At 30.5% G+C, this 24,374-nt stretch overlaps 6 protein-coding genes, 1 long non-coding RNA gene and 2 pseudogenes across 8 annotated transcripts in view; 6 read left to right on the top strand and 3 right to left on the bottom strand.

Moving 5' to 3' along the window:
• The window catches only part of LOC125824507 (xylose isomerase), a 470,700-nt gene that overhangs the window by 5,954 nt on the left and 440,372 nt on the right, over nt 1-24,374 (bottom strand). The window lies entirely within an intron of this gene.
• On the bottom strand, nt 106-592 carry LOC125824661 (putative EG45-like domain containing protein 1). The gene is made up of 2 exons (XM_049504057.1): nt 481-592; nt 106-371 (listed from the first exon to the last, which is right to left on the bottom strand). Exons 1-2 carry the CDS (start codon nt 590-592, stop codon nt 106-108), a joined length of 378 nt encoding a protein of 125 aa, XP_049360014.1.
• On the top strand, nt 2,138-4,679 carry LOC125824566 (uncharacterized). The gene is made up of 2 exons (XR_007442774.1): nt 2,138-2,805; nt 4,250-4,679. It is a non-coding gene; the product is annotated as an uncharacterized LOC125824566 (long non-coding RNA).
• Nucleotides 8,339-9,371, top strand: LOC125824523 (uncharacterized). The gene has a single exon (XM_049503918.1). It carries the CDS (start codon nt 8,357-8,359, stop codon nt 9,308-9,310), a length of 954 nt encoding a protein of 317 aa, XP_049359875.1. The 5' UTR covers nt 8,339-8,356; the 3' UTR covers nt 9,311-9,371.
• On the top strand, nt 11,871-13,122 carry LOC125824525 (uncharacterized). Its single transcript, XM_049503924.1, has one exon. It carries the CDS (start codon nt 11,871-11,873, stop codon nt 12,780-12,782), a length of 912 nt encoding a protein of 303 aa, XP_049359881.1. The 3' UTR covers nt 12,783-13,122.
• The window catches only part of LOC125824548 (uncharacterized), an 83,041-nt gene continuing 73,567 nt past the window's right edge, over nt 14,901-24,374 (top strand). The window contains exon 1 of the mRNA XM_049503951.1: nt 14,901-14,906. The gene's annotated coding sequence lies outside the window, so the exon portion shown is untranslated. The remainder of the gene's footprint in view (nt 14,907-24,374) is intronic.
• LOC125824660 (protein MAIN-LIKE 2-like) lies at nt 15,279-18,053 on the top strand (annotated as a pseudogene).
• Nucleotides 18,413-19,415, top strand: LOC125824528 (uncharacterized). The gene is made up of 2 exons (XM_049503927.1): nt 18,413-18,748; nt 18,831-19,415. Exons 1-2 carry the CDS (start codon nt 18,443-18,445, stop codon nt 19,413-19,415), a joined length of 891 nt encoding a protein of 296 aa, XP_049359884.1. The 5' UTR covers nt 18,413-18,442.
• Nucleotides 20,122-20,940, bottom strand: LOC125824659 (uncharacterized; annotated as a pseudogene).

Genomic DNA, 24,374 nt, shown 5'->3' with positions numbered 1-24,374 from the left:
TATATCTTTGATGCCCTCTCATAATTAAATCCTGACAATCATCGTAACAATACATTTAGTATAAAATAAAATTAAATATTTTAATTAAATTTTATGTTATATTTCTTACTTTTTGTAGTTGATGTTAATAACTTCCTTGACAGTGATAGGATTAGCGATGACTGAAATAGCTTCTTGAGTGAGAACCATGGTTACATCGCGACATGTAGAGCAATGATCAACAACTTTTACTACAACACTCTTGTCAGTGCAAGGTGGCGAGTTACCGATACATGTGACATTTAATGAGTCTCCACATGTAATAGTACTTCCTAGGTACGCGATCCGTGCTATAAGGCTACCTGGTGGAGTGGGTACTGAACATTCTGATGCTACAATAACAATAATTAAACAATTACGCCTCAATACCAAATTAGTTATATTAGTCAGCGATAATATTTTTTGTTTTTGTCTAATAGAATTTAAATAAATTAAACTTACAAGGATATTGATCATTGGTATAATAGGCTGTCCCTGGTAAACCCAAAGCTATGGAGAACAAAGTTGCCACTACACAAATAATGAGAAGAAAAATACTTTTAGGAATTGCCATTTCTTTTTCTAAATCTAATATTTATTGGAAATAATCACCACCTTTTTATAGGTGTCATTGGCAAAAATATGGCAAAATGTTAAGAAGATTTTGTTAATTAGTTATTAATTATTACTTGAGATATGGCAAGTTAATAAGAATTTTGATTATTAGTCAAACATTTTGATATTCCTGCGGTAGCTGAAATAAATATTTTTATCCCTCATTATAGTTTGGATTATTTAGTAAATCATCTTATATTTGACTTTCTCATTTACGAAACTCCAAATGTGAAGTGAGTGGAGTGCACTAGACATATCAAAATTATATACTTCTAGAAGAAAAGGTTCAAATATATTTATTTTATACTTTTGGTTACATCAAAATAATACTCTCAAAGTCAATGACGTATGTACCCTGAAGGATCATCAGTTGAACATCATTCTTTATAGAAAAATTATATAATATATATAAAAAATTATATGAAATATATAAATCACAAACGACTTTTAATAAGTATATGTTAAATCTTAAATATCTTTACTAAAATTTCTGACTTTGCCTCACTTTGATTTTAAAAAATAAACAATGAAACTTCTCTTTGTTCTAACTATAAAAAGAATGTATAACAAAGTATACTATAGTATTTTTGTATTAAATTTTTTTCTCATTAATAAAATAAAACAAATAGGTTATTCTTTTCAAAATAAAACAAACAACCAAATACATCAAATAAACTAATACAAAAGACTATACCTTTACCAATTGATGCTCTACTAAATTAATGTTCAAAATAAATTGAGATAGAAATGATATCAAATATAATATTAGCCAAACTAAAGATAAGAGATACTTAGATAAATGTATGAGTAATATAAGAGAGACGTGATTAAAATGAAGTTATATGAAATAAGATAGAATTGATTTTTGTGTGGAAAGAAAAGAGAGAAATGAATTGATTTAAATATGTGAAGAAGAGGTGCGAAGATCCGTCAATAAGGAGGTGTGAGAAGTTGACTGTAATAAGAGTTAGAAGAGGTAAAGGTAGATCGAAAAAGAACTTAGGGGTGAGGTGAAAGTGATTAGATATAATATGATACAATTCAGCTGACTGAAGACATAACATTAATTAGATAAAAATTTCAAAAATAGAAGATCAATAGACAATTGAATGTTGTTGTATTTCTTGTAGTATGATTCATGTATCACACAATTAATTTTTCTTCAATAAATAGTAATATCAATTGTTACACTTATTTTGTACATTGCTATTTTATTATCTCTTTTTCCTTCTTACTTCCTTTCATCGATTACATTCTTTTGAATGGAGAATTTATCAAAAACAATATTTTTTCTCTACAATAATAGATGTCAAATCCGCATATATCATATTCACTCGAAGCTTATAATATTATAATTAGCATGCTATAATATATCCAACATTATAACATTATGTTATATTTTCATACTGTTTTCACGATTTGAACTCGTATATCATAAACTATGGGCCATTATTAGTGGTATATCCCCTTAGCATCTCTCCTCATCCCTTCTTCCCAACAAACCGACAAACCATAGCTGATCCGATTGAACTTTGCTCATCTCTCTCTCTCTCTCTCTCTGTTTCTCACACAAAAATCTTTCATTCTTCCCAATTCTTGAAAACACCCAAATCTGTGAAATCTTGAAAAAACGTCCAAATCCATGCCAATTCCGATTCAAAATCAAGAAACTAAACCGAAAAAGTTGATTTCCCTTTTCATAAAATGCGTAATCATGGCTTTATTCCTTTCCCTTTTCTTAATTTTCCTTCTTTTCCTTGGTTTCGCCGCGCTTGTACTCCTCCACTTCTTAATCACCTCCACCGCCTTCCACCGCCGTCATCGCCGTCGCCACCATCATCGATTTCCGGCGAACCAAACATCATCGTTTGATCTGCCTTGTGTTAGTTATTGTGTGTCACAGCAATCTGTTAGGGATTGTGCGATTTGCTTGGAGGGATTTAAGGATGGAGAATTTTGTAGGAAATTGCCTGATTGTGGACACCTTTTTCATGTGAAATGTGTGGATTCTTGGCTTATGAGGGTTCTGAATTGCCCGATTTGTCGGATTCGGGTTCGGGTAGATTCGGGAAATTCGGGTTCTGTTATCAGTGATGAAGATTGGAAGAGATGGTGGGCTGTTGGTGTTTCAGGGTAGCTGCTTTTTTCCTGAAAGTTCTGCATTTTGTGGTTGTAAGTTGTTGAAAAAAAATCCCTTTTTTATCTTTTTTTGATGCTTTGTTTATGTTGAGCATTGTAATGTATGGTCATTTTAGTTGATTAGCAATGACATTATTGGCTAAATGATGATAGTAGCTAAGTATATGATGAAATTGTTTGAATTTGTTCAATTAAGTTAGACAATTTTGTGGATGAACCTTGTTTGATAACCGTGCCATCTTGTGCGTACCTCTGACTGATTGGAATCGGTAATTCTGTCCATGGTGGGAAGAAATCATGTAGTGTTTTTTATTCATTGGCTGGGAAAAAGAATCATCTCACTTGAGCAATTGATTTATTATCGTAGTTGTACATAGTATAGTGTGTGCTTGCTCTGGTAGGATACTCTATCCATATTCCATAGGATTGGTTTGAAAGATTTGAGTACCATGTATGCATTAGTTAGCAATGTTGCTCGGATTCTTGAAAGATGTAACTTAGTGCAAAGGATTTGCATATACATTACAATAAGTTTGGATGGAAAGATTTGAGTACCATGAATGCACTAGCTAACAATGTTGCTCGGACTCTTAAAAAATGTCATTTAGAGGAACCGACATGAGTGTGAAAGCATTTTTGGATAGGTTGAGCAACATGGCTAGTTAGAAGTAGATGATGTTTCATTGATGGAGGTAAATTTTGTTATTATCATTATCACTTAGGTAGTACCTTCATCGCAAATGGTATGTCGTGTTTACCTCTGAGAGTGTCATAATAGAGCTATAAATGAAAAATATGTGTCATAAGAGTTTTAGACATACTACGCAGAGATACCTAGTATCTTTGTCTGTTGTGGGGAGTAAGCATGTTTCGAGTGGAATAGTCGAGGTGTATGCAAGCTACCTGAACACCATCTTATTAGGAAGAAGAATTTTGCACATGCTTTTCTCTGCAAGTATTTGTGTTTTGAGATTATGTGAAGATGAGATGTGCGGACCTCCTGGTTAGGAGGTGTGAGATGTCGGCCATTGTGGGTCTGAGGCCGAGTAGAGGTAGGTCTAAGAAGTATGGGTGAGGTGATTATATGATGCATTTTCAGCTGAACGAGGACATGACCCTTGATAGGAGGGTGTGATGGTCGAAGATTAGGGTAGAAGGTTAGTAGGCAGGCGAATGCATTTCTTTCAATTCTCAGAGTATTAGTGTTCTTCTTTTTGTTGTTTTTCTTTATCTTTAGATTTCTATTACTACCTTATTTCATTGTTGTTTCTGCTGCCTCCTTTTCATCGACCGTTCAAATGAAGGTCTATTGAAAATAGTCTCTCTACTTTCTCAAGGTAGGAGTAAGGCCCGCATACACTCTACCCTCCTCATACCCCACATGTGGAATTACACTGGATTTTTTGTTGTTATTTGTGTTTTGTTTTGTTATCTAAATGGAATGTCTAGTTGATTGAAACATTTTGATTTACTCTAGGAATTGAACCAAGAAATCACAAAACAGGACACAAAGTAGTACAAGTTGGAGGAGCAAAAGATCTGCTGACATCAAGAGGAGAATGATGGACTGGAAGTGCAAAGATGAACTTATGGAGGTTTGCATCAATGACTTCTGATGTGAATTTCACTGCGTAAAACAACATGAACTGTAGTTTTCTTTTAGTGTAGTTTCTTCCCAAATAAATGATTTGGAGATGATCATATGTATAAATATAAATGCGTACCCATTCTAGCGGGTTGCAAAACATAAATTTTTGCCTTAAAAACTGTGTATTGTACATGAATGAGTTTCGCACTTTTCCTTGAATGTGTAACTTTGTAATGCATAGTGTCTCTTAATTGAGTAATGCATCTCTGTTGTACAAATGTTTAGTGGGAGAAATGAACATTTAACTGTTCAAGCTTTTTGATCAACGAGCGTGAATGAATTTTCATATCGTTTTGTATCAGCTTAGTTTCTACGTGCAATTCCTGCGAGTTTGCTTCTTATTTTTGGCCGTGCAGTTTATTGTTATCTGTTTTTTCTAAGTCCTGGCATTTGGTAGTGTCTGAACATCTTCTTTGGGCAATAGCTGTGAGTATAATAGCAATATGGCCTATGTCGCTCGGACTTTTCAATAATATCATCGGTTGTGTTGGATCTTCCAAAATCTATGCATTTTTAGAGAATTACTCCTCTTGCTACTTCCAATTGTTCAGCGGACACGTGGAGTTGAATTTCTCTCTGTAATTATGTCCGCATAAATAGACTGATTATTATAGGTGACTGTCTTTGATGGTTTAGAAAGTATTAAGCTTTTGACTGTCCCATTATTTTTAAGGCATATATTTTCACAGTTACGAGCTAAATTTTAGGAATTAGCGGACTTTCTTTGTTTTTCGTGTGTATTATCCCATGAACTGACATCTTGGAGCACCCAAGTCTTTTTTTATGAGGACCTCCGTAATGAGTTGGGGAAGGATTTTGTATAGTCCAATCATTTTAAGGCATATTTTTGCATTTACAAGCTAACTTTTAGGAATTAGCCGACTTTCTTGATTTTTCGTATGTATTAACCCATGGATCTGGTGCCTTGGCGCACCCAAATTTTTTTTCTGAAAAAACTAAATGAGGTCCTCCGTAATGAGTTGGGGAAATATTGCATATAGTCCCACTTTTTCCCCTTAATGAGGTCCTCCCAAATTTAGCATACTTTCATAATTTTTTTTAATATTACTGATCAGCTCTCTTCCGTCTAATTTCTTTTAGGATCATCTGCAGTGACCTGGTGAATCATATCCATAGCCTCTACGTGATTCACGCCATATTTTTTGTTTTACATAAAATAGGAATACAGGATGTTTCCCCTCCCTCCCCCCAAAAAACCCCCCTTTTTATAAATATATTTTAGTATCATCTATAATAGTCAGGTGAATCATATGGTCTTTTTTTTGGTGTTAGTCCATTAATTTTTTTAAAAAATTACTGAGTGACTTTGTTTAACCCAATTATTATTTTAGGATCATCTGTAATGATCCGCTAAACCATATACATCTATATGATCCACATTACTTTTTACACTTTCTTTATTTCAATTTGTGTGGGTTATTTTGACTTGACACAAAATATTTTTTTAAAAGGGATTTTTAAAACTTGTGGTCTAAAATAGGTCATAGTTATTTATGTAGCTTTAAATCATTTTATTAAAGATAAAATGAACATTAAAATTAAATTGCTACTAAATATAGAAATGTGTTATTCTTTTTTAGATTGACTAAAATGAAAAGTGAGTCACGTAAATTAGGACAGAGGGAGTAGCAATTAGCGGTCACAAAATACCAATTTAGGATGTTAATTTTTTTTGTGTATTAGTCCATGAAATTTTGAATATATCATTGACATCAGTGTTTAGCCCAAATATTTTTTAGGATCATCCACAATGACTTAACCCATATTCATAACATCTACATGATACATACATGCAATTTTTATAGCATTTAGAGGTCATAAAACAGGAATTTAGAATTTTCTTAATGTTTCATGTGTGCTTGTTTATTAATTTTTTAAAATATTACTCAACACCTCTTTTTTATCCAATTTGTTTAGCATTACCCTTAATGATCTGGTAAATCATATTCTTAGCCTTTAGATGATTCATGTCATTTTAAAAAATAGAATCTAGAGGTTATAGAACACGATTTTAGGTTATTACGGATGATTCTACAAAAATTGGTGTATTTACAAAATATTCATAGGTGAATAATCACGAAAAATTAAGAAAAAAATTAAATTTCTATTTCCTAACCTGTAAACGTTAAAAAAATATTGTGAATTCTATACGAGCTATGAATATCATTCATTACTTAATTATGGATGATCCTACAAAATTTGGAATAAAAAGATTTTGGACATGTATAGCTACAAAATATTCATTGGCTAACGCTCATAAAAAGCTTAGAAAAAAATTCATAGACTTAATACAAAAGAAAAAACAAGATGATCCTGGAGACTTGTTTAGTGACCCATAAACTCCAAAAAAGAGACGCTGCCCCTACGAAACTATGAGTATCTTATACTAGATTCTTACGAATGGACCCACAAAATTTAAGTTTAAATAGAGTCGATCCGATTTATTTTTAAACAATCATAAACTTAACTAATAAACAAGTTAGATAATTCTAAATTTTTATTTTATTATATATAAACTCCACAAAAAATAATAATTCTGCATCCAGAAAACTATAAATATCATTTACTAGATTATTACACATAATAATTTTTTTTTTATTAAAGATAGACATATCTGGAACCCAAGAATTCTGGTTAAACTATGCTCCAAAGTTAAAAGTCACTATAGAAAAAAGAGACACTACTATTAAAGCAAAAGAGACAAACGTGATCCAATGATATTAACATGTTATTTATTTCACAAGTTTAATTTGGAAATATCTAAATGGATGGTTTTCACATCTTCCCTCTTGTCCACAATATATTGTATTTTGATTATTTTTTTTTGCATACATCATAAAACCATTTTGTAATTTGAATATAAGAATATTTGATATTTATCATTTATCTCTTTTAAAATATAATAAAAATTTGAGGGGTAAAATAAAATTCTTTTTTCAAAAAATTAAGTATCATTTTTTTTAGTTTCTTATCTAAATTATCAAGTGTTTATGTTTCTTACTTTACTTATAACATCAACTATTTATCAAAATATTCTCCAAAATTAACTAATTGAGTTAACATTTTCCGTATACCAAATATTACTCCATCAATCCTGACACACTTTTTTTTGTCAGTTCCAAAAAAATAAATAATATATTTTTATATTTAGTGACAATTTAACTTTGAAATGTTTTTTTTTACTCTGAATAAGATAATTTATAACCATATAAACATGTATAACTTATTTTAGACCACAAGTCTCAGAAATCTCTCTTAAAACTCTATATCAAATCAGACAATATCATATAAAATTAAAACAGTAGAAATCTTATCATTTAAAAAATGAATAATTAAACCTAAGACCACAATAGTCAACACTGTCAACTCCATGTCAATTTAGGTAATTATATTTTCTACTCCCTCCGTCCCTATTTACTTGTCCATATTTCTTTTTTTAGTTGTCCCTATTTAGTTGTTCATTTTGACAAATCAAGAAAGGACAACAAATTTTTTCCTATTATACCCTTATTTACACTTTTTGAAAATTGTAAAAGTGTATGTTGTTTCCCTCCAATTTATTTCACTTGAATTCAAATAAGTGGTTGTAATTTTGAAGTGAAAAGTTGTCATAAGGGTAAAATTGTAACTTCACTGTGCTAATCATTGTTGCCTTTATCTGTGTGCCATTTCTAAAGTGGACAACTAAAAAGGGACGGAGGGAGTAAAAAAGAGAGAGAGAGAGAGAGAGAGAGAGAGAGAAAGCGAGAGAAGATACTCATACTATATTTCCACAATTCCAAAAAGCCAATGGTCAAATTATTACACTATATAATAGGTCCACAATCCACTTCCATCTTTCTTTTTCAAATCTTATAACCTCCAAAAAAACCTACCAAAATAAATTTTAAAAAATCCAAACAAAATAAAATAAAAATGCCTACCGGAGAAAATTCCGACCATATTTCTCAAGAACCAAATAATATATTTCTTCTTGCTAAAATTATCATCAATTCCTTCAAAATTTCTCTATTTTCCACCAAAAAAATTTCATTTTTAATTTTCTTTTTCCTTTCATTTCCACTCTCTTTTATTCTCTTCTTATTATCCTTCCTCACTTTCCCTTTAAAAAATAGAATTCAACATCTTGAAGAAATATCATTATTTTCATCTATACATGTTGAGTCCAAACAACTATTAGAAGATGCAAATGAAGAAGCTAAGTCTTTGCTATTTTTGAAAATTCTATTTCTCTTTCCTACTTTTTTACTCTCCTTTTTTACCGCCGTCACCGCAGTAAATGTCGCGTTTTCCGTATGTTCCAACGGAAAACCGACTATCCTAACGGCTATTACTGCAGTCAAAGCCGTTTGGATACGGGTCGGGGTTACTACGATGTGCGTTTACGTGATCATGCTAGCGTGTACCATTGTGCCCGGGATGCTCGTGGCGTTTCTCGAGACCCGCCCGTTTGTTCGGGTGGTTGTTGAGGTTATCGGGTCGGGTTTGGAGCTCCATATGATGGCGGTTACGAGCTTGGCCCTCGTGGTATCGGTTAACGAAGGAATGTACGGGTTTGATGCGATTCGGGTCGGTTCGGTTTTGATGGAGGGGAAACGGGTATGCGGGTGGGTTTTGTCCGGGTTGTTTGTCTTGTTTTCGGGTTTGGTTCGTGGCACGATGGAAATGTCGATGACGATGGACGGTTCGGATTTCAAGAGGGTTGAATCAACGGTTGTGATTAACTTGTTGTGGGATAATATGGTTTGGATTTTTTTGTATGCTTTGATGGTTCAATGGAGCTTTGTTGTTACAACTGTTTTTTACTTTGATCTAACAAGGAGAGATTCCATAAAAAGTGATAGAGATAGTGAGATTAGTTTAGTCTAAAAAAAATATATTATTTGTATGTAGTATTGTTGTAGTTAGTATAAGATGTAGGATTTGTATTTACGACGTAAATAAGTCGGATACTGAATTCGAGAGTTCAAAATTCTGTCACAGTTCATTTAGTTTATCGATTTCGAGATATAAGGTATAACTGTTTTGCAGACAAAAATCAGAACATTGAATCTACTCATTTCAGCTTTAGAAGATTGATTGAGCGGTGGATTTTAATGATGAAGACAAAAGCCAAGTTTTCTTTTTACTTGAAAGAGAAATGTATGTATACTTATCTATTGAATATTTTAATATTGTATCAAGTTCAATCGTTTAAGCTGAAGATACAAATTCAAATAAATACATAAGTTGTATATTTTCGTCTCCTCATATAATGATCGAAATTTCTTAATTCTTAAATTGCAAGTTCAAAGTGATAAGAGTATAAACTTAGGTACCTTTTGTATTGTGCCTTTAGACGTGTCACTCTTGTGTTGTCTTTAGAACATGTCCTACGTTGTTTCAGAAGAAAAGTAAGAATTTCAAAATGACTTCAAAAAAAAAAAAAAAAAATTAAAATTTTTTAACCATTTTTATTGGATTTTGTTCCAAATATTTTTGGTTCTAAATTCTTTTAAGAGAATCATATTCTCTCATGATAAAAAGTTAGTCATGTCTACTTTAAGTATGTATGGGAATAATATATGACTCAGTAATAAAGAGTTTTCATTCACTTTTCATAGCTCGAAATTCAAGAATATCATTAAGAAAAAATTGAATTTCAATTATTTTTCTTAATTATGAAGTGTGTGTATTTTATTTTATTTTTTTCAAAGTGTGTATTGTTTAAAATTCTATGCAAATTTAATTGTCTTCAATTTGTCACGTATTGTAAAACTTCAAATTTATACAAGTGCATGCATATACTTCATAAAATAAATTTTAAATTGAACGAAAATGACAATTATTATCTCTTATTGGTCAAATACACAGGCGCAGAGCTACCTAGGGCAACAACACCATTCGTCGAAAAATTATATTGTAATTTGTATATATAGGTCAAAATTTGATTTAATAAATATATATACAAGTGTTGACACTTCTTAATACAAATTGAAGATTTAGTATAATGATTACGAGTTTGAAAAAATTGCTTGAGGTTGTATGTTCTATCCTGGATAGCAACACTGCTAGTAAAAATTATTATCACATAAACTGAAAATATAGAAAAAATATATTCTATCAGTACACTGAATTTAAACTCAATTTAGGACATATAAATCAATGGGACCAATTCCTCAACTAGTTAGTTAAGCTTGAGTTGTTATAATGAGGACATGTTGATTTCTCTTCTTAATTATATTTTGTGCGAAAATAGAATAATTTTTTAATTACAAATAATAACAGAAATTTAAGTTGTAAATCATACATTTTTATTTAATAGTTCCCAATATTTTTTTGTTCGTACGAAAAAAAAGGTTCTAAATAATAAAGTAAAGAAAAAATTCGCGCCAAAAAATTATATTAAAGAAGTAAATTATACTAAACAAACTCTATATAACAAGTTCGATAAAAAAAAAGTATATAAAAATTTCAAACTTATACTAACTCTTTCATTTGGAAAATTACCTACTCAATTAACTTGATGAGGGGTACAATAACTGTCATTCTAGTCATGAAAGATTTACCATTATTTCAGCCACTAAATTTACAATTATTATTTTTGTGAACCTTTTTTGGGCAAGTGGAGAACTTTTGAAAAGTCAAAAAAAGGACAATACTAAAGATATTTCTTAAGAAGTAATATATATTTTTTGCAATGAAATCCTTGTAGTTTGGAACCTCCATTATATATACATGAAACTCTACAAGTAAAACTCCAATTTAGTTGTTTTAAAGTATTAGGCTTTTAAAAATAGACAATTATATGATTAAATTTACCCTAGAGTTGTGGTAAATAAATAATTTCGAAATGATACTTATATTAAAGTTGTAGTGTGTCTCGAAATAGGTCGTATGTGTAGATATTAACTTTTAAATATCTTTTTTAAATTATGTTTTTCTTTTCTTTCTTTATTTTGACTTTAGCTTCATTTTTCGTAATTATTATTTTCTTATTTATCGGTAATGTAATCTATTACCATTAACATCTTCATTATTATTGCTACTATTAACTATTGTTGTTATCATCATAATACTAATTATTATTGTTTTATTCCCAATTAAAAAAAGTTGTAAAGCTAAAAAGGAATGGAAAAGAGAAATCAAGGGGCCTTAAAGAGAAATCCTAAAGGACAAAGTGCACATGGGCCAAATTGACAACAAAACAAAGACAGACAGAAGCCTAATTCTAAGGACCTACACTTTAGCCCATTAGTCAAGGCCCGGGCCCATCAAAATTAATATTTTTACTATTTAAATAAACTTGAATGGAGTTTTATGATACCAATAAATTAAATATCTTACACATTTTAATATCTCACCAATCAAACATAGAAGCAATATAAATAGAAAGCTCATCATTCTATTGTTGAATCCAAACAAAAAGAATAGACTCATAAAATTATTAATGGAGTTTTATCATATTTTTGGGTTTCTCTCAATTCTCAAAGAGTCCCTTCAATTAATTCCAAGAAATAGAAAATTACTTGCCTTAACATGTTTTCTTCAGATTCTATTTTCCTCTATCCTTTTATCAATCTTGAATTTTGAACTTAAATTCTTGTTCCATGATATTATTTTAAAGACATCAATTTTGTCTACTTCAATTGATGATACCTTTAAAATCATGGAAATTATTGCTGCTATTAAAGAGGATTTTAGAAATTTTCTAATTGTATATGTTGCAATTCTTGTTAGTCTATCTTTAATCTCTTTTCTATACACAATTGCAACAATTATATTATCATCTAATATCAATATTTCTCTCAAAGAATTTGTTTTAAAAATCTCAAAGGCGTTTAAATATGCATTTATAACTAGATTATACACAAACATGTTAAGTATTGGTTATTTTTTTATTGTTTTATTTTTATTATGTCCTATTTCAATTTCCTCTAGCAATATTTTCCTTTTCTCTATAGGAATTTTTGTTGGAATAATTTCTTTCATATTTTTTCTATATTTATCAATTGTTTGGATATTGGCTTTAGTTATTTCAGTAATTGAAGAAGACTGTTATGGAATTAAAGCCATAGAAAAAGCTGGAAGACTCATTAAGGGGAATAGATTAAAAGGATTTATGTTAAATATTTTATTTTCTATAATTTCATCATTATTGTACCTATGTTATTTGAAGATTAATAAACCTAATAAAGGGGTAATTAACCAGATACTTATGTCTATATTTCTGGTTATTATTTCTTCTTTGTTTAATTTATTGTTATTAGTGGCATATACTGTGTTATACTCTCATTGCAAGAAGAACCATGGAGAAGAGGAAGTTGAATTGGATGGGAGTTTTGAGTATAGCAAAGTATAAAAGAGGGAATTTGTCATAACATTTTGATTCAAGTTCTGAGAATGAAGACATCCTTATTTAGGATCGTATCGAGCATTTTCCTTTAAAAGGAGACTTATGCTGCACAAATCCTCAATAATCGATGGAGTGAATTTCAGATATCAGATGGTTATATATAATTTGTATATCATTTTATTAATAGTGCTTGATGCATTTGGATTTTGCTCTCTTTTTTCTTTTTCTTTTTATGTATTGTGTTGGGATAAATGTTGTTATAACAATTACTCTCTTGTTCAAATTACTTGTCATCTATTTTACATAATCAAATTATATAAACTTTGATATATATTATTGCATTTAATATTACTTTATGTGTAGCTTTCAAACACTTCAACTCTAAATTAGTTAAACTGACACTCGAAAAATAAAACATGACAAGTATTCGAGGGCGGATGGATTATATCAATAATAAATGGTGTATGGACTCTTTATCTTGACTTGGTCATATAATCAATTAGCTAGAGTTAATGAATTAAAATGACTTGGCCACTAGCTAAGACAACTCATTCAATAATGTAGTACTTCAGTCTTCTCCTTTTGAAAAGTCCAAAATGAAAATTAAGCAAGTCAAGCATAATATTTTTTATTTTTTTAAAAAAAGAGAGAGATTGAATGATTAAGGTCGATAAAAACAACTCGATATACTTAATAGATAATTTCCTTAATAATTATACAAATCGAACCTATTCAAATTTTATACATGATAATTGACATTTACGATTGAACCAATTATTTTCTTAATGTCGATTAATATCAGTAATGACAACGTCTAATAAATATTAAGTTTTTGAACAAATAATTAAAATTAATTTTTTCACTTCCGTTAGAGGAAATGGGTATATGTGAGCCATTTGTATAACAATAGGAGTATATATGAACCATTTTTATAACGAGGGGTATATCAACTCTAAATAGAAAAGTAAAGAGATATATCAAACCTTTTTCCCTATTTGAAAAATTATATCATGTGCTATCTATCGATGTGCGTTTATTTGAAAAATTATATCATATGCTATCTATCGATGTGCGTTTGTGGTCCAACGGTTAGGATAATTGCCTTCCAAGCAATAGACCGGGGTTCGACTCCCGGCGCATTACAAATAGTCTACTTATAATACTAATTTCTATATTATGATTCTCATATTGTTAATTTTTGCATAACTCATTTTTGAATAAAACAATTTAAGAGTTTAAGTTTCACGTATTGATTGTGTAAATTTAGTTGATGTCAAATGATTTGGTGCTTGTACGACTGTCTTTTGATAGGTTTAGAGGTAAATTTAGTAGGTGTTTGGTACAAAAAAAAATGTTTTCCAGGAAATTAAGTTATTTTTTTTTAAAAGTTCGGTATGTATATCTAAATACTATTTTCAAAATATTTGTATACAATTGAGATAAATTAAATATTATGGGAAGTGGAGTTGGGGGGGGGGGGGGGGTAGGGTGTGGAGTGGTGGGGATGGGGCTATGAGGGAGGAGATCATCTATATTGAATGTTGGCTGACAACCTCTCTTCTTATAGGATTCATAGAGTTTACCTTTAAGGTTGGATTCTACAGATTTAATCGGCGGAAAGAAGCACTGACCTAAGGAGAAAGTCTTTGCAACTGAAGTGAGCCGAGGTCCTACTTTTGATTTATTTTGTTACTAAAAAAATGAAAAAGAAGAAAGAAAATGGCATGGGTTTGGGAGCCAAGCTGAAGCCTTCACCGCAACTTCAACTGCAAAAAAAATAATTAGAGAAACTTTTTTTCTATACTTCTCATAGATAGGAAAATCATTTTCGTCATTTTTAAGAAACACATTTCCAAAAAAAAATAAAAAAATTTACAAAAGTTTGACCAATTGAACTTTTCCTTTCATATCAAACACACTCTTAATTGACCAATATATTCTTACTTTAATTTGTTGTTTCTTAATAAAAAAATGTGAATTGTGAAGCTACACAAATAATATTCCTAAGTTTTATAGATCATATTTCATGTTTTATTTTAGGAAATATTTTTTCCTTCAAAATATTCATTCATTTGACAAAATCAAGAGGTGCCAAATACTGATCCTCTTAACAATTTCAGAAAAGGAAAATAATTAAATATTGGCTTTCTTGAGAGCACTAATTAATCCCTTTCTTAGTTGTTCACACTATTACTTCTCAATGACCATTAATCAAATCTCTATAATTAATTAATTAATAATTCTGATGTTTTTCCTTTTTATTTTTGTTGGACATAAAGTTCCCTAGAAATCTAAATCATTATTATAATTTTTATATATAGATAAATAAATAAAAGAAGTAGTGAACATATTCAAACCAAATTTTCTTTACCAATGGAAAATCTCCTCCATATTCACCTTTTGATATCAACAATTTTCTCAATTTTGTTTGCAATTTCTTGCAATGAAAAATATATTTCACCCCTTAACTCCACTTATATTAAGCAAGCTAAAGAAAGATTTATGTCTCTTGATCCAACTAAGCTTCTGGATCCTCCAATGTCATCCTATACTTTTGCCATCTACCATCGTGATATATTTGAAAAATCAAACTTCAAGGACTATGACTCATTGTTTGAAAGTAGACTTGCTCGATCTCATGCTAGAGCAAGTTATTTAGAGTCCGGAGCCAAAAGGGCAAAAAAAATTGCCAAAAATTCCAAAAGGGCACATCATATTTTTTTAAAACCAAAATGGCAAAATCGCTCCTGCCGAAGCGATTTTCCTCTGACACATATTAACGCCATGTACTCCATTTTTGTCCAATTTTTTTTTCCACTAAAATCGCTGGCACAACAGCGATTTTTTAACTCTAATTTTTTTCCTCCACCTAATATCGCTGCTATGGCAGCGTTTTCATAGAAAAAAAAATTTGGCAGCTTTTTTGTAAAAACTTTTTTTTGGAAAATCGATGCCCTAGCAGCGTTTTCCTTAATTTTTTTTTTCGAAAATCTTATCTTAATTTTTTTTTAAAGTTTTATGAAAGAACAATATTTAAAAAAAAAATTGCTGACAGGGAGCCTAATTCCATCCAAAAATTTGAATTCGACGTAGAAATCATCAAAATAAGGCACGAACTTTAATCGGAGTCGAATTAGGCTGCCTTTTCAATGATTTTTGTTAAAAAAATTATTTTTTAATAAAAACACTGCCTTGTTTTCAAAACGAATAACGATTTTAAAAAAAAATAAAAAATAAAGAGAAACGAATTTAAAAAAAAGAAAAAAATTTAACTAAAAAGTTGTCAAGGCAGCAATTTTCAGCCATTTGACAACTTTTTTATAAAAATAAATAAATATATATATCTTGAGCGATTTCGGTGGAACTAGATTTTTTTTAAAAAAATTTCGCTACCTTGGCAACGATTTTTGTAGAAATATTCTTTTATTTTATTTTATTTTTTGAAATTTCTGTCAACTAATCAACATCTGATGGTAAATTTCTTTTATTTTTTTTTAAATCGCTGCCCATGCAGCGTTTTTGCAATTTTGTTTTAAAAAAAAAAATCGCTGCCCTTGCAGCGTTTTTGTGATTTTCTTAAAAAAAAATAACAATTGCTGGTATGGCAACATTTTTATAAAAATAAACTTATTTTATTTTTCTGGCAGCGATTTTCGTTAATGTTTTTTTTTTAAACGTTATTATAAATTTTGTGGAAATTTTATTTTTTCTAGAAATCGCTGCCAGCGATTTTGGTGGAAACTTTTTTAAAAAATATTATAGCGATTTTGATGGAATTTTTTTTATAAATATCGCTGCCAATTATATTTTTTTTAATTCGTATTAAATTTATTTTTTGTCACTAATTAACTGCGAAATTTCCTTACAAATTTCTTATTTTTTAATTGTTCAAACATTCACATGTCATATTTTTAAAAAAAATCCAAATCAGATGCTTGCCTAAAAAATAGAAAAAGTTCACGTGTTTCATTTAAAATTTTCTTATAAATTGGTTGAAGTCTCCCTTCAAACTTCAAGTATAATTTTTCAACTCTCCTTTCAAACTTTTTCAAAAGTCTTCCTCCATAAGGTAAGTTTGGACTTATTTTATTTTTAATTAATTAATTTTTAACTTTTATATAGTATTGTGAATATATTCATCTTTAAATAATTATATTAACACTAACACTTATTTTTATATTTTGTATATAAATATGCATCCATCAAATATGTACGTATATCTTGGTCCAATAGAGTATGATGTATTAAAAATTCAAGTTCATTATCGTTTCGAAGGAATTTGGAATGGTAGCTTAAGGGAATAGAATTCTTGCTTATATATGCGTTGCGGTGATGTTGAATTTTGGCAACATATAAAATATCATCCTTTACATCCTCGCATTCGTCGGTATTTTAAAAATTGTAGATTTAAAGGAATTCTTGTTGTAGGATGTGTGCCGTATGAGAACGGATTAATTTCTGCTTTAATTGAAAGGTGGCGTCCAGAAACGCATACCTTTCACATACAAACTGGTGAGGCTACCATAACTTTACAAGATGTAGAAATTTTGTTCGGAATGGTAATAGATGGTAGTCCTATAATTTTAAATGGCGCTGATACTTTAGGAGTTTTTGGTAGACAAGAAATGATGTTTGAATAAACGGGATGGTCACCCGATTATGATTATTTTTCTGGTGTGAGTAGATTGTTAACATATAAATTAATTGAGCATATTGAAGGTTTAGATGATATTACTGATCATTCAACTGAGCGTGAGGTGCAACAAAGGTTTAGATTATATTTATTATCGTTATGTGGTGGATCAATATTTCCAGATAAATCTAATATTAAGCTTAATTTAGACCTTTTGATTGATATGAAAAATTTAAATGTAATGTCAACACAAGCATGGGGAGCAGCCGCATTATCATATTTGTATAATTGTTTATGTCGTGCATCAATGAAACAATCAAATGAAGTTTGTGGATTTCTCTCTTTAGTGCAGGTATACATTTTTTTTAATTATTTTTTATATACTAGTAATATGCACTTTTAATTTTAATTGTATTCTAAGAAATGTTGAATTTTATTTATTGTAGATTTGGGCATGGGAACATATTATTCCCCTGCAACCATTATCGAAATCTCTAAGGACCAATCAACTCGAGGTTTTAACTGCGCTTGCACGTAAATAGACGCAACGTAGAAATCATCAAAATGAGGCACGAACTGTAATCGGTGTGATTAGGGATGTACTAGATAATCTAACTGATGATCAGGTATTTAAATATTATTAGTATTTTTAACTATTCATATTTGTATCCCATTTTATTTAAATTTTTAACTATTCACATTTATATCTCACTATCCAAGAAAATCATGTGAATATAATGACATATACGTAGATTTTTGGTAGGTCCTCAAAATAAGATATTATATGACATAATAGTACAAAAAAAATATTTCATAAGATTGTTTTAGTTAGTGTACATATTTGTTTTTATTTTTTTGTCAAAAAAATTTAATAATTATCTTACTTACATTTTTTTTATAGTTTATTTGGCAACCTTATTCAGAAGATGTTATTAATGGATTGCCTGAGTGGTGTTGGTCAGGACAATCTGTCTGGATGGCACATGTGCCACTTAATGTGCCACTTATTTATGGAATTTATCGTGAGTGGCACATGATTGATCGTGTTGTGAGACAGTTTGGTTATTTACAACATATTCCTGGACCGTGTACCCAGTTTTCCGAACATCATTTTAAGCGTGATAAACGATCCAAAATAAAACAAGAGGATATAGATGCGTTTAACTACACACAATATTTATGGGAACAACATCAAAATCGTATATTTCGACCTCCATTTGTAAGTGATCAAGCAGATTACTTTCGTTGGTACATGAGGCATTCCTGCATATTCATTGGAAATTCACAATATGTTGTACAGAAAGGGTATCAACACATGGCAGAAAGACATGAGGCATTAGTATGTATATTATGTAAATTTTAAATTATTATATTGATCTTTAACAATTTTTTTGTTATTAATATTTTTTTATTCATTATAGGCTAGGGGTCATGAAATGCAGTATCGTCGAGCTCGGATGATTGAAAATGATGAAAATCAATCTAATGAAATGGGACAATATGCGGAGGAAGTCGCTCGTATTTCAATGGAGTCAATGAATGCGGCCTTCCAGGGAACGCAATTGAGCTTTTCTCCTAATTACAATTCTCCTACTCAATACGATGAACCACTACCAGTACAAGTATCTTGCCGATCGCGACAAACAACACCTAGAGATAGTGCACGTCGAGGTAGAAGGAGCGCTGGTGAAGGTCGTGGTCGAAATCGTGCGGAGCATCATTTGATTGATGGAGATAATTTGGTTGATAATAACACACATTTGGTGGTTACTCCCGAGCCTTATTATCCCACGCTTGATTTTTCTGCAGGCCCCTCTAACACTAATACTAATTTTTCAAGTCAAGAAAAAGTTGGTTTTGTAACTCCACATGTTTCGATATCTGGTTTTGCGCAATTCAACGGATCTCAATATGGTATTCAGCATGGTATGCGTGAATTTCCTATACATAATTCTCCATTTGGTGGGAGGTTGAATTTTTCAAATGTAAGGTTGAATTTTTCATAGAAATTTTATAATTTTTTCTTAATTTTTTGTGCATATTTATTTTATTATATTGTATTGTATTATATTAGAGGTAACCGTGTCCCATGATCCAAGGTTTAATGCTGAAGTTTCACAACATTCAATTTTTGATAGAGAAAATCCACCTCGAAGAACATCTAGGCTACACAAATCAACTAGATGTGGAACATGTAGTCACTATCAAAATGAGAGAGATTCTGAAAATGAAGACATAGAAGATTCGGAAAACTCAGAAGAATAATTTTTATGTATTTTTATTTGAAAGGCTAAAGATTTTTATGCAGTAAATTAGATTTTTATGTGTGTTGAAATTTGTTGTTTCATGTAAATTTAAACAAAGAGTTTGAAATTTATTGTCATCGCAGTGAGATTCTCCTCTTTATTTTCAACATTTGCAGGTTTCTTTTCCTTTAAGTTATGTCAAATCAATACCTTTTATGTTAGGTCAAATCAATACTTTTTAAATTAGGTCAAATCAATTATATAATTATAATATAAATGTCGTTACTTACAAAATATTAAATTATATTTTTACTTTTTAATTTACTTGAAAGATTAATTTAATCAATATATTAAAATGCAACAAGATAGATTAAATTCATGTACACAAGTATTTAAAAACGATATATTATAATATTAATAACAAGACAAAAAAATTACATTCATCTTTAAAATATAGACAATATATTTAAAATCGAGTAGGACATCGTGCCTTTGTGTGACCTGTTTCCTTACAAACACTGCATTTTCTGGCCATGCGAGTCGGAGCTATATCCATATCATTCTTAAGTCGGCTTCTTATTTGCATACCACATGTTCGCAAATATTCAGTATTTGCAATTAAATTAAAAAGAGTTGGCGGCCAATACATTTCATCACCCACTGGGGTAAATGTCTCAGTGTATGTTTGTTTGTAATATTTTGTACTGTAGAATTTACTTACATATGACTTTGGCTCGATTTTGCGAAGTCCACAAAATTTAATAGCATGCGAGCAAGGCATATGATAATTTCTCTATTTTCCACAAGAACATTTCTTACCTTTTGCAGTAACCTTGTGGACATTTCCACCTTTACCATCATGAGCAAAAGTAAGAATTTCAAATACTCCATCACCAGTGTTGTACGTCATCATATTTGTGTGCCTTTGAGCTTTTTGATAATAATCATTAAATTTTTTATCTATTGTAAGAGGCCACGACATATTACTTTGAAGTAATGCGATTGCAAGGTTGTTTCTTTCGACAAAACGATCAACAAGAGTTTTGAATGTCATTCGAACCATGGCAGTCACAGGAAGCCCCCAAACTTTTTTCAATAAACCATTATATGACTCAGACACATTTGTCGTCATGGCACCCCATCTACGACCACCATCCTTATACATTGTCCATTTTTCCAAAGGAAATTCATTTAACCATTCTTATGTTGCAGGAGACAATATTTTAATTTGTTGCATCCGTTGCACAAACTTTTTCTTCTGGTGCTCTGTAGCAGCCAACCACATTAATTTCTCAAGTTCACTATTTACAAATTTTTTATTAAAATTTGCTTTTAAGTGTCGAACACAAAATCTATGGTATGTGTTGGGTGGACTCAATTAATCATAAGATTGAATACATTGCAAGATTCCTTGATGACGGTCAGAAATGAGGCCAATTCCTTGTCGTTCACAAATAACATGTGTCCATAATAACTTGAGAAACCACGACCAAGACTCAAAACTCTTCCATGCAACTAAAGCATATGCAAGTGGAAAAATATTTCCATTGACATAAATCCCAACCGCAATTAACAGTTTCATATCATACAAACCATAAAGATGTGTGCCGTCGATGGAAATGACCGGCCTACAACTTTTGAAACCATCAATGCTCTGTTTAAAAGCCCAAAAAAGAAATTTAAAGATTTGTTCACCTTGCATTGTTGTAGAATGATGCTCCCACTCAATAATAGTGCCTGGATTGAATAATTGTAGTGCAACCATGTATCGAGGTAATGGCTTAAATGAACTTTAAAATCACCATAAACCATTTGAAATGCTTTTCTCCGACCTTTTTGTGCTTTTTTATAACTAGGAGTGTAGTGATGCTTTCCTTTGATGATTTCACGGATCATCTTAATATTTATGTCTGGATTTTGCATAACAAATGGTATCAATGAAGTGGCAATCATGTTACTATTCAAATTGAAATGATCCTCCTTATAATTATATGTAAGACAAGTATGCGGTTCAATCATTTTACCTGCCTTCCATATATCTCTTGAAATCTCTCTAAAGCGAATCATCCAATTACACCCCAACTCATGACGCTTGCAAATAACTCTCCAACTTTTACTCTTGGATTGATCACAAAGAAATTCTTTTTTTATTGCAAGACTATATGCTCTTACGGCAAATTTCATTTGCTCCTTATTCATAAATAACATACCTAGTTGTATATACAAATTAAATTAATCAATAATAAATAAATAAATAACTATAAAATATTTAGTTTGCAACAATCGAACCTGATTAAATATATTTAGGATTGTTCGGATTCCAAAGTGCCGTTCGGATAGAACCATCATCTCTTGTATAGATAAAATTTTCTGCACTTTCTTCAATGTGATCTAAGTATGAAATCACTGTAGAATGATGATTAATACTTTGATCTTCAACTGGTGCATTAGGTGCATCATCCACATCATTATCATCATCATCCTTATACATTTCATCATTGTCGGTTAATTCATGCTCCAAAGGTTCATCACTATACATCTCACCCACTCGTTCATCACCCATAATATTATTATTCACAATTTGTGTACAATAATTCACTGCATCTTGAAGTTGGTCACACCTATAAAATATAATAATATAAATATATTGCATATTAAAAAAATTTAATTCTAATAAATAAGAAAACATTACATTTTTTACCTATCAGTTGGTTCCGGTTGAAAAGAATTCAAGTGCATGGAAGCATGGCTAGGCTCTCCCATATTGTAATCTGGCACACTCCAATTCAAATAATGATCATGAATATATAAGACAATTTTTATTTATGATATTGCTGCGTCAGAAGCGATATTTTTTTTTAAAAAAAAGTCAAAGGGGAATTTCGCCGCCTTGGCAGTGATTTCCTTTTTTAAAAAAAATTCTTCACTAAAAATTAGATGTTGACTAGTTGATAGAAATTTAAAAATAAATAAATCAAAATATTTTTTTTTTAAACAAATAGTTCCACCAAAAGCACTGTCAAGGCAGCGATTTCTAAATTTTTTTTTTTCCACAAAATTTATAATAATGCTGCAACAGCAACAATTTTAAAAAAATAATTAACGCCAAAAAAATAAATAAATTTGCTTTTATAATAACGCTGTAATAGCAGTGATTTTATTTATTTTTTTTAAATCGCAAAAACGCTGCACGGGCAGCGATTAAAAAAATAAAATTTAGATGATGACTTGTTGACAGAAGTTTCAAAAAATAAAATAAAATAAAAGAATATTTCTACAGAAATCGCTGCCAAGGCAGCGATTTAAAAAAAAATAAAACTAGTTCCCCAAAATCGCTGCCAAGGCAGCGATGTCAAGATATATATATATTTTTTATAAAAAAGCTGCCAAATGGCTGAAAATTGCTACCTTGGCAGCTTTTTAGTTATTTTTTTTTTAAAAATCGTTTTTCTTAATTTTTTTTTCGTTTTGCAAACAAGGCAGCGTTTTTATTAAAAAATAATTTTTTTTATCAAAAATCGCTGAAAAGGCAGCCTAATTCGACACCGATTAAAGTTTGTGCCTCATTTTGATGATTTCTACGTCGAGTCCAAATTTTTGGGTGGAATCAGACTCCCTGTCAGCAATTTTTTTTAAAAATAATTGTTCTTTCATAAAACTTAAAAAAAGAAATTAAGAATATTTTTTCAAAAATAAAATAAAATTTTAGGAAAACGCTGCCAAGGCAACGATTTTCCAAAAAAAAGTTTTTACAAAAATGCTGCTAATTTTTTTTTCTATGAAAACGCTGCCATAGCAGCGATATTAGTCGGAGGAAAAATAATTAGAGTTAAAAAATCGCTGTTGTGCCAGTGATTTTAGTGAAAAAAAATTGGACAAAAATCGGTGCCCTGACAGCGATTTTATTTTAACGGAGTGCACGACATTAATATGTGTCAGAGGAAAATCGCTCCGGCAGGAGTGATTTTGCCGATTTGATTTTAAAAAAATATGATGTGCCTTTTTGGAATTTTTGGCAATTTTTTTTGCCCTTTTGGCTCCGGACTCAAGTTATTTAGCTTCAATGTTTAAAGACGATAACAACATTAAAGAAGGTAGAAAGTCAACCTTCATTCAACAACAAGTTGCATGAGTATGTAATAAGATTCGTGAAAAGGTCCCAAAAACAACAGGTACTTACTATGCGAATGGTGAGTATGTAGCATCTTTTTTACTTGGCAGTAACGAAGTCAGAAGTTTCTTACTAATAGATAGTGGTAGTGATTTACTAATTTGGTGGCAATGTGGACCATGTGATGCAAATAAGTGTTACAAACAAAAATAACCTTTGTATTATTCTACTACATCCAAAACATTGCTTTTGAAGACCTTCAAGTTGCATGATTAGGGATCCAACTTTACATTGTGATCAAATTAGTCATGAGTGTATCTACGATTTAAATTATACTGATGGATCTAGAACAAGAGGTATTTTGGAAAATGATGTGATTAATGTTTGTTCTAGACCATCGACCCGTTAGGGTTACATTTGGATGTGCTAGAGATCAAACGGGTCAACAAAATTTTAGTGGTACGTATTCTGGAATTGTTGGCCTTGGACGTAGTGTGGGCCCACAAAAGGTGGGTGCATATTCTTTACCATCTCAATTTTGAGCGAACTTATTTTCTATGTGCCTACCAAGTTTTTATTCAAGAGAGGGGTCAACTATTAATTTTCAT

Source organism: Solanum verrucosum, unplaced genomic scaffold (genome assembly GCF_900185275.1).
Source record: "Solanum verrucosum unplaced genomic scaffold, falcon-dt-bn FXZP01000022.1, whole genome shotgun sequence".
Taxonomy (NCBI): domain Eukaryota; kingdom Viridiplantae; phylum Streptophyta; class Magnoliopsida; order Solanales; family Solanaceae; genus Solanum; species Solanum verrucosum.
The sequence above is the reverse complement of the archived record's forward strand: the minus strand, read 5'-3'. Positions and strand labels throughout refer to the sequence as shown.

Coding starts and splice junctions, on each gene's coding strand:
- LOC125824661 (XM_049504057.1), bottom strand. CDS start 592: ATGGCAATTCCTAAAAGTATTTTTCTTCTCATTATTTGTGTAGTGGCA. Junction 372..480: donor TACCAATGATCAATATCCTT/GTAAGTTTAATT, acceptor TTGTTATTGTAG/CATCAGAATGTTCAGTACCC.
- LOC125824528 (XM_049503927.1), top strand. CDS start 18,443: ATGATTGATCGTGTTGTGAGACAGTTTGGTTATTTACAACATATTCCT. Junction 18,749..18,830: donor CAGAAAGACATGAGGCATTA/GTATGTATATTA, acceptor TATTCATTATAG/GCTAGGGGTCATGAAATGCA.
- LOC125824523 (XM_049503918.1), top strand. CDS start 8,357: ATGCCTACCGGAGAAAATTCCGACCATATTTCTCAAGAACCAAATAAT.
- LOC125824525 (XM_049503924.1), top strand. CDS start 11,871: ATGGAGTTTTATCATATTTTTGGGTTTCTCTCAATTCTCAAAGAGTCC.